Below are 10,637 nucleotides of genomic sequence, written 5' to 3' on the forward strand. Positions count from 1 at the left end.
ATAAAGTAAGTTTCTTACAAGTGTCATTATCACTGCAGGACAAGGAATAGCTAAACATGCTTCACTACACACCGTAGCTCACCGCCATCAAAATGTAAACAAACGCCATTGGTGGATCTACACCTAACATCCACTGTAATGATATCAAGTACAGGCACGCATCTAGTCGATACTACTACGATTACATCAATATTTTTTGGCATCACATCTTCTTTCGTTTAAAAAAAATGTATATTATGTTTATAAACTCAGGAAACATGTCCCTGGACACACGAGGACTTTGAATATGACCAATGTATGATCCTGTAACTACTTGGTATCGGATTGATACCCAAATTTGTGGCATGATCCAAAACTAATGTAAAGTATCAAACAACAGAAGAATAGGTGATTATTACATTTTAACAGAAGTGTAGATAGAACATGTTAAAAGAGAAAGTAAGCAGATATTAACAGTAAATGAACAAGTAGATTAATAATTCATTTTGTACTGCTTGTCCTTAATAATGTTGACAAAATAATAGAATGATAAATGACACAATATGTCACTGCATACGTCAGCAGACTAAATAGGAGCCTTTGTTTGTTTACTTACTACTAAAAGACAAGTTGTCTTGTATGTTCACTATTTTATTTAAGGACTTAACTGCAATAATAAACATATGTTTAATGTACCCTAAAAATGTTTGTTAAAATTAAGACAATAATGCTATTTTTTTGTGGTCCCCTTTATTTAGAAAAGTACCGAAATGTACCGAAAAGTACCAAAATAATTTTAGTACCGGTACCGGTACCAAAATATTGGTATCGTTACAACACTAATTCTTAGTCGTAAAATACAGCAAGTAAGAGGTGGCCGTCTAAAAACATCCAACAATACTCCATTTATGTCTCGTGACCTGAATGTTGTCATAAGTGTAATGATATCAAGTACAGGCACGCATCTAGTCGATACTACTACGATTACATCAATATTTTTTTGGCATCACATCTTGTTTCGTTTTTAAAAAATGTATATTATGTTTATAAACTCAGGAAATATGTCCCTATTTTAAAAAATATATAAGAGGAACTACTTTTAGCGGCGTCGCGATCACAAAGCGCTAGCTGGCTTAAGCTGCGATATTGACATATTAAGCTGCTGCATCGCCTCTGAGTTGGTGAAAGTTAATTCTGGATGATAAACCAGGCCTCTCACCTGCATAGTAGAAGGTTGTGGACATAAACCCACAAGTTGGTCAACTTTGACATCCAGAGAAAGACTTGGAAAAGCGCTTGTGTTTTTTAACCTGCTTGAGGATTATGACTCATTCTTCATGTAAAGGGGAAGATATCAACATCCCATCAGTCTTTATCCAGTGAGAGCAGACATTGTACAGTAAGTAATTGTTTTATTATGTTTTTAGTTTATATTGCTTATACATACTACTATAGTTACTGGATCTGTTTATTACTCAGCGTCTAAAACTTGTAGATCATCCTCCTTATAATCAGGCTCAAAAATGTTCTGGATCATCATTTGTCCCAAAGTAGTAGTATATATTACATGTTATTATGAATGTTACTACATTACATACAGTATATACTTACAACATGTAAATATTACATGTTATTATGAATGTTTCTACATTACATGCATACTTACGTCATGTATATATTACATGTTATTATGAATGTTTCTACATTACATACATACTTCCAACATGTATATATTACATGTTATTATGAATGTTACTACATTACATACACTATATACTTACATCATGTAAATATTACATGTTATTATGAATGTTACTACATTCCATGCATACTTACATCATGTATATATTACATGTTATTATCAATGTTACTACATTACATATGTACTTACATCACGTGTATCAAATAATGATGGAGGTTTTTGGATGTTTTTTGAGCACTTTATAGGCGAAGTGGAGCTACTCCAATTGACTCTATTTTTAGCTGACTTTTAGTAACCTTTATTTATGATTTAGAATGCATAAAACAAGTAAAACGTGTGTTCTTGTCTATCATAAGGATTGTGAATGATGGGCAAACATTTTTTTCAAAGGATGCAGTTCCCCTTTAAGGTTTAAAAAAATGTCGGTTGTGTGTGAAGCGTGTCCAAAGTCTGGGTTTGTGACATAAGGACTCGGGGTGGAACGCTTCGCAAAATCCACAGTTCGGATCGGTTACGGTTACGGTTTAGTGACACAATTTTCAGTTGGGTGTCCATTGTTGTGCTTTTTCCCAGTCCAGAATAACATATGTGCCCTTAATGCACCGTTGCCGTTTATCAGTCGCCATGGAAACACACCCCATCTCCTTGTCCACTAGCACTGATACAATCCAACACAGCTGAGCTAATGCTGCTCTGTCTGGCTCGCTGGTCTCACACGTCACTTGGCCACAGGCACCGCCTTTTATAGGCACACACTCTGCTTTCATGAAACGTCTTACAACTGCGTAAGTGCTTTCACTAGTAATTAGCTCTTTTTTAAACCAGTGATTCTCAAACTGTGGCAGGTGTGCCACTATCTAGCGGCACACCAAATAGTCATTTGATTAAAGTACAGTGTTTTATATTCCGATATTCAAACACAGTGTTACTGTTCAAGCTTTGTGTCATGATACGGATGGCTGAACATTTTAACTACATTTGTTAAATAAAAACCTCTGCCTCGTTTTTAATGAATACTTAGGCATTCTACGCTACTGTATTTTAAAATTGGTCATTTTTGGTGGGACTTTGTTTACCAAGTATTTTCTGAGGTGGTACTAAAACTGTGTTTAAGTGTGATTCTGTTCCTAATTTGATGACTTTACATTTTGGAGTGGTTAATTATGGGCCGGCTGCAATGCTAGCACCCATTCACATGCTAGCTCTTTAGCTAATGTTGTATGTTTGAACCTAAAATCATGATTTTTGATGCTTGGCGCCATCTTGGAAGTTTGCTAACATCGCTTATATTAGCACTGCCGATCTTAGCGCATGCTCACGTTGCTAACTTTTCCACTAATTTCTTCTGTTTTAACCTAAGAATCATGATTTTTGATACATGACGCCATCTTGGAAGTATGCTATTGTCAACAATGTTTGCTAGGTTTCTCGATCATTTTGTATGTTTTAACCTAAAAATTATCATTGTTTATATTTGGCGCCATCTTGGAAGTATGCTAACGTCTCTTATATTAGCAAGCCGATGTTAAAGTCTTAACGTTTTTGGCTAGCTTTTTCTCTAATTTTGAGTGTTTAAACCTACAAATCATGACTTTTAAATACATAGCGCCATATGGGAAGTTTGCTAATTCCTCTCATTTTATCATGTTGATGTTAGCATGTTAATATTTAATGCTAACGTTTTAGCTAATTTAGTTTGTTTACACCTACAAATAGTGCTTTTTGGTATTTTACTATTACCCTGTCATGTGCTAGCATGCTCACGTTAGCATGCTAGCATTTTTTTTTGCTAGCTTTTCCGCTTTTTTTAATGTTTTAACCTAAGAATCATGATTTTTGATATTTGGCGCTATCTTGAAAGTATGCTTACGTCAACAATTTTTGCTAGGTTTTTAGATTATTTTGTATGTTTTAACCTAAAAATTATCATTTTTTATATTTGGCGCCATCTTAAAGTATGCATGCGTCTCTTACATTAGCATGCCGATGTTAAATTCCTAACGTTTTTGGCTAGCTTTTTCTATAATTTTGAGTTTTTAAACCTAAAAATCATGACTTTTAAATACATAGCGCCATCTTGGAAGTTTGCTAATTCCTCTCATTTCAGCATGTTGTTAGCATGCTAATATTCTATGCTAACTTTTTAGCTAATTTAGTATGTTTACACCTACAAATAGTGCCTTTTGGTATTTACTCTTACCCTGTCATGTGCTAGCATGCTCACGTTAGCATGCTAATATTTTTTGCAAGCTTTTCCGCTTTTTTTATTATGTTTTAACCTAAGAATCATGATTTTTGATACTTGGCGCCATCTTGGAAGTATGCTATCGTCAACAATTTTTGCTAGGTTTCTAGACAATTTTGTATACTTTAACCTAAAAATTATAATTGTTTATATTTGGCGCCATCTTAGAAGTATGCATGCGTCTCTTATATTAGCATGCCAAAGTTAAAGTCCTAACGTTTTTGGCTAGCTTGTTCTCTAATTTTGAGTGTTTAAACCTAAAAATCCTGACTTTTAGATACATAGCGCCATCTTAGAAGTTTGCTCGCTCATTTAATTTTCGCATGTTGATGTTAGCATACGAATATTTTCGGCTTACCTTATAGCTAATTTAGTATGTTTAATTTGATTACTTTTTGGCAAAATAAGTGATTAGTAGTTTTTTCAAACACCGATCACATTAATAATAAAACGGAGCAAAAACCGGACATTATGAGTGTTCAATACTGACATTTTTCCTTTTTTTCTCCTCCCCGCCCCCTCCCCTCTTCACTTCCGGCCGCGTCTTGCTCTCCGCCAGCGTCCTCACCACGCCCACGCTCTCTTCGACTTCAACCCTCACCACCCCGCGCAGCTCCGCTTCCTGCGGGGCGACGTCATCGAGCTCATCGACTGCTCCGACGCGCTGCGTTGGAGGGGCCGTTGCCATGGACACGTGGGCTACTTCCCGCCGGAGTACGTCCAGCCCGTTTACCAGTGCCAGTGAACCCACCACTACCACCACCGCCGCCGCCCCTCGTTATTTCCGGAACAGATGCTTGATCGACGTGTCGCGCAATCACTGGCAGACTTCCTGTTCACCACTTCCTGTGCAGAACTACCACAACCCTCAAACATGTTAACAACCCTGGTGCACACTAGTCCACGTGATGATGCAATCAGCCCACCCCCTCGCACATTTCTCGCGCCAAGTGGACGGACACAAGTACCGCTGTGTCGTATTTGGGCCTAAAGATGAACTGACACAGCAGATTTGTGTGTATTTGACGTGCACTAATGAGGACCGTGTCGCGTGTAAACACTCCCTTTAATTGCAGAGGACCACTGCCCGCTTTCGTGCATATTTAGCAGGACTTTGTAAAAATAGTTATTGGCCTTTTTGCAGTTTTAAATGTTTCATGCTTCGGTTTCCTCCTAAATGGTGTCAAAAACACATTGCGTGGGGCAGGAGGGGAACTCCTACTTTGGGGCCCGAACTGGGGTGTCCAAACTGGGCCGCACGCTCACTTATAGCATGCGGGGACCATTTTCATATTTTTACATTTTCAATAACAATACATTATAAAGATTGTTTTTAACCTTTAAGGCTCTCTTCAAGTTTGATCCCATGCATAAAAAAAGTTTAAAAATAAGTCTTTTTTTTTCACCACTTAAATTTAGAGATTAACTTCAGGTCTGTTTGTTATACATTTTTTTATGTGTTATGCTATTTTTGTCAAAACCCTGTTTTAATGGGAAACAACACAAAATAGGCAATATTTTCCCCTATAAGATTTTCAGATTGTCATGGAGCCAAAATGATCCCACTCATAAAAGTGTTAAAAACAAGTCATTTATGTTTTTTTGTTTTTTTTTTTACTTTCAAGTTTACTTTTAAGTCCCTCGATCAACTTCAGATCTATCCGTCCATTATAATTTATAATTTTTTCATGTTTTGGTTTTTCGGGGGGTTTTTGCCACAAAAAATGTAATATTTTCCCCCCAAAAGTGAAATATTTGATGTGAAATAATTGAAGCCGTAAATAAACCAATAATTCATAACAACATGGATTTTAATGCATTATTATTTTGAGCAAAGACAGTTAGAAAAAAAATCCCACTAAGATTGTCAGGGTGCCAAAAGGTCCCACTCATAAAAGTGTTAAAAATAAGTAATTTAGTCTCTCGATCAACTTCTGATCTATCCGTCGTTTATAAGTTATTATTTTTTCATGTTTTTGTTTTTCATTTGTATTTATTTGGCACAAAAAAGGCAACAATTTCCTCCCAAAAGTGGAATATTTGATGTGAATTAATTGGAACTGTAAATAAACCAATAATTCATAACAACATTGATTTTAATCCATTATTAACAGTTATTATTACCGTTTTAACAAAAAAAACCCCACTAAGATTGTCAAGGAGCCAAAAGGTCCTACTAATAAAAGTGTTAAAAATAAGTCTTTTTTTATTTTTATTTTCAAGGCTTTAGTCTCGTGATTAACTTCCGATTTATCTGTCGATTATAAGTTGTTGTTTTTTCATTGTTTTATGTCTTTTTTGTCAAAGAAAACATTGTTTTTATTTGACACATAAAATGCAATATTTTCCCCCAAAAAGTGGAATATTTGATGTGAATTAACTGGAGCCGTAAATAAACCAATAATTCATAACAACATGGAATTTAATGCATTATTATTTTGAGCAAAGACAGTTAGAAAAAAAATCCCACTAAGATTGTCAGGGAGCCAAAAGAGCCCCATTCATAAAAGTGTTAAAAATTTAGTCTCTCGATCAACTTCTGATCTATCCGTCGTTTATAAGTTATTATTTTTTCATGTTTTTGTTTTTCATTGTTATTTATTTGGCACAAAAAAGGCAATATTTTCCCCCCAAAAGTGGAATATTTGATGTGAATTAATTGGAGCCGTAAATAAACCAATAATTCATAACAACATTTATTTTAATGCATTATTAACAGTTATTATTACAGTTTTAACAAAAAAACCCACTAAGATTGTCAAGGAGCCAGAAATTCCCACTAATAAAAGTGTTAAAAATAAGTAATTTGTTATTTTTAACTTTCAAGGCTTTAGTCTCGTGATTCACTTTAGATTTATCCGTCAATTATAAATTATTATTTTTTTAATATTTTTGTTTCATGCTTTTTTTTGTCAAAGTAAAAAATAGTTTTATTTGGCGCAAAAAATGCAATATTCACCCCCAAAAAGTGTAATATTTGATGTGATGTAATTGGAGCCGTAAATAAACCAATAATTCATAATAACATGGATTTTAATGCATTATTATTTTTTGAGCAATGACAGTTTAAAAAAAATCCCACTCAAATTGTCAGGGTGCCAAAAGGTCCCACTCATAAAAGTGTTAAAAATAATTAATTTATGTTTGTTTGTTTTTACTTTCAAGGCTTTAGTCTCTTGACCAACTTTAGATCTCTACGTCAATTATACGTTATTATTTTTTCATGTTTTTGTTTTTCATTGTTATTTATTTGGCACAAAAAATGCAATATTATCCCCCCAAAAGTGGAATATTTGATGTGAAGTAATTGGAGCCGTAAATAAACCAATAATTCATTACAACGTTGATTTTAATGCATTATTAACAGTTATTATTACAGTTTTAACAAAAAACCCCCACTAAGATTGTCAAGGAGCCAAAAGGTCCCACTAGTAAAAGTATTAAAAATAAGTAATTTGTTATTTTTAACTTTCAAGGCTTTAGTCTCGTGATTCACTTTAGATTTATCCGTCAATTATAAATGATTATTTTTTCATATTTTTGTTTCATGCTTTTTTTTGTCAAAGAAAAAAATGGTTTTATTTGGCGCAAACAATGCGATATTTACCCCCAAAAAGTGTAATATTTGATGTGATGTAATTGGAGCCGTAAATAACCAATAATTCATAACAACATGGATTTTAAGGCATTATTCCTTTTTGAGCAATGACCGTTTAAAAAACTAAATCCCACTAAGATTGTCAGGGTGCCAAAAGGTCCCACTCATATTAGTAATTCATATTTGTTTGTTTTTACTTTCAAGGCTTTAGTCTCTCGACCAACTTTAGATCTCTACGTCAATTATACGTTATTATTTTTTCATGTTTTTGTTTTTCATTGTTATTTATTTGGCACAAAAAATGCAATATTATCCCCCCAAAAGTGGAATATTTGATGTGAAGTAATTGGAGTCGTAAATAAACCAATAATTCATAACAACATGGATTTTAATGCATTATTAGAGTTTTAACAAAAAAAAAAATCCCACTAAGATTCTCAGGGAGCCAAAAGGTCCCACTAATAAAAGTGTTAAAAATAAGTCACACATGTTTTTTTTTGTTTTTTTACTTTCAAGACTTTAGTCTCTCGATCAACTTCAGATCTATCCGTCAATTGCAATTTATGTTTTCATATTTTTATTTTGTAAACATTGTTTTTATTTGGCACAAAACATGCAATATTTCCCTACAAAGTGGAATATTTGATGTGAAGTAATTATTTGCCAATAATTCATAACATGGATTTTTAATGCATTATTATTTTTTGAGCAATGACAACTCTGAAGAAAATAAAACACAGCCTGCATGGAGTCAACAGAACTAAATAGAGTCAAAGTTGCAACTTTTTCTTGTTACATTCCAACTGTTTAGTCCACTTTTTATAGTTTTTTTGATAGTATTTTTAGAATGTGCTGCAGGCCCTCAAAAAACAACCGGTCCCCAGGTCCCACTTTGGACACCCCTGATTGAAAGTGTAAAAGAGACATGGCAGTCTTGAAGCGTTTATGTGTGTAATCTTCTATTTTAAGTATGCAGGTAATGGAAGAATGTGAGTGACTATTGCTCCACATCATCTACCCTATTTAAAGACACTTGTATTTACCAGTTATTGAAATAAAGTCTGCAAACTTTCTCTCTTCGTCTGTCACTTGCTGCATGAACCAGGAAAGGGACAAATTTAAAAATGCAACATTGTGATTGGACAGCACCTTGTCAGGTCAGTGCTATTTTGTGTCGGACTCATGCAAAACAGACAAACTCCTGCCATGACTTGTACTTGCAACTCAGGAACGAGTCGTTCAAAAGGACTCGCAGGGAGTCATCTCAGTTGACTCGTTCACTTACTGCCCCTGATACCGCTGGATAAACCAGTTAGTATGTCACTTAGGGGTCCTATTGTGGAGGGATGTCCCAAACCCGTATTACTAAAGGATGAAAATGCGATATCAGCAAAAATGAAAAAGGTATCGGATGATATTAGCTTGCATCTAAAATGCACGACACAAGCAGTCTTGCAAAGTGTTTACTTGTGTGTGATATCATGTGCGATACAAGCAGTCCTTAAACAAGTTTACGTGTGTGTGTGATATCATGTGCGATACAAGCGGTCCTAGAGCGTGTTTACGTGTGTGTGATATGTGCGATACAAGCAGTCCTGCAGAGTGTTTACTTGTGTGTTGTTATGGATCAAACTACTGCTGTTTCTCTTCCTGCTGTACGTCCTGACAAGCGCACCACGGACCACGCCCACAGACGCATTCCCTCCGCTGCGGGCGCGCCTCCTCGCGCCTGCTGCCAATCTGTAATCTACACACCTGCCCGTGATGAGCGATCTGCCTTCAAGAGCCAACACAACCTGAGATCCGACGCCAGAACGTAGCTTCTCGTACCCAGTACAGTAAGCCCGCACGTATCTCGCTCACCCACTTGTGCATTTTCTCTCCCTGTGCTTCCTCCCCGTCGTTCTCATCGTCTCTTGTGTTGTGTCGTTCTCCAGCTCCCCGTCATCCTTCCTCGTCGTCAAGCTGTGTGTCTTGTCACATTGGACCTCCCTGTGGATTCCCCCTTGCCTTCCTGGATTTCGACCTCACGCCTGCCCACTTACTACGACGCCGCGCTCCTGTCCTCGACCACCCGCCTGTCCTCCAACACTCGAGCCTGCCTTGCCCTTATTTGGACTTCCGCCTGGATCAACACGCACTCTCAACATCCTCTGGCAACCATACTCAGATAAGTTCCACATTTAGTCACACTTCATCTCTTTGGTTTAATTACACATCTCATTCACACACCAAGCTGTCAATAAAACACGCTGACAGCTAAACGACGTCATCGTCTCCCTGTCGTCTTCTTCTCTCGCTATCACGTCACAGTACGTTCTGGCCATGTCAGAACCAGACGGCAAAGACATGACGCGTACCCCGCTCACTTCCAGAACCTCCCCTGTATCCAACATCACAGGTGTGCATTCGGCACTCCAGCAGCACCAAGAGCGTTTTTGTGTACTAGAAAACAAGTTAGATGCTGTTTTTGCTGACATTTTAGCTCGACTTGAATTGATTTCTCCAGGCTCTTCCGCTCCATCGGCGCCCGAGCAAGCCGCCTCTGCCGCTGCAGCCCCCATACTGCCCCCTGCTTCCTGCGAGCCGAAGATCGCTAGTCCCAGAGCCTTCGAAGGGAATTTTGAACTTTGCCGTGGCTTCTTGGTCCAATGTGACATGGTTTTTCGTCACCAGCCCTCTCGTTACACTTCTGACGGAGCCAAAATAGCCTTTATTTTTTCTTTATTATCAGGAAGGGCCCTCCAGTGGGCCACGGCAGCAGTTGACCACAACATTGGCCTCAGCACTAACTTTGCAGCTTTTCGCTCTGAGTTCCAGGCAGTTTTTGATCACCCCACGGATGGAGGAGACGCCGCCTCACGTCTTCACTCCCTCCAGCAAGGTTCTCGGTCTGTTGCAGACTACACCCTCGAGTTCCGCACCCTGGCCGCTGATAGTAGGTGGGATAATAAGGCCTTGTTGAGCGCTTACCGTCGGGGCCTCTCCGACGAAATCAAGGACGGATTGTTGCGAGACCGCCCGGCCACCTACCATGACCTCATCCAGTTGGCCCTGCTCATGGACCAGAGGCTAAAGGAACGGGCAGCGGAACGAAGACTCGCAGCCCGCGA

The 10,637-nt window shown here is 37.4% G+C and overlaps 1 protein-coding gene across 1 annotated transcript in view; it reads left to right on the top strand.

The window, feature by feature from the left end:
• Nucleotides 1–8,596, top strand: part of grapa (GRB2 related adaptor protein a) — a 111,989-nt gene extending 103,393 nt beyond the window's left edge. The window contains exon 5 of the mRNA XM_061981591.1: nucleotides 4,486–8,596. Coding sequence (XP_061837575.1) covers nucleotides 4,486–4,671 — 186 coding nt within the window. The 3' untranslated portion in view covers nucleotides 4,672–8,596. The remainder of the gene's footprint in view (nucleotides 1–4,485) is intronic.
• Nucleotides 8,597–10,637: the final 2,041 nt, after the last annotated feature.

The sequence above is a fragment of the Nerophis lumbriciformis genome, linkage group LG24 (genome assembly GCF_033978685.3).
Source record: "Nerophis lumbriciformis linkage group LG24, RoL_Nlum_v2.1, whole genome shotgun sequence".
NCBI lineage: Eukaryota > Metazoa > Chordata > Actinopteri > Syngnathiformes > Syngnathidae > Nerophis > Nerophis lumbriciformis.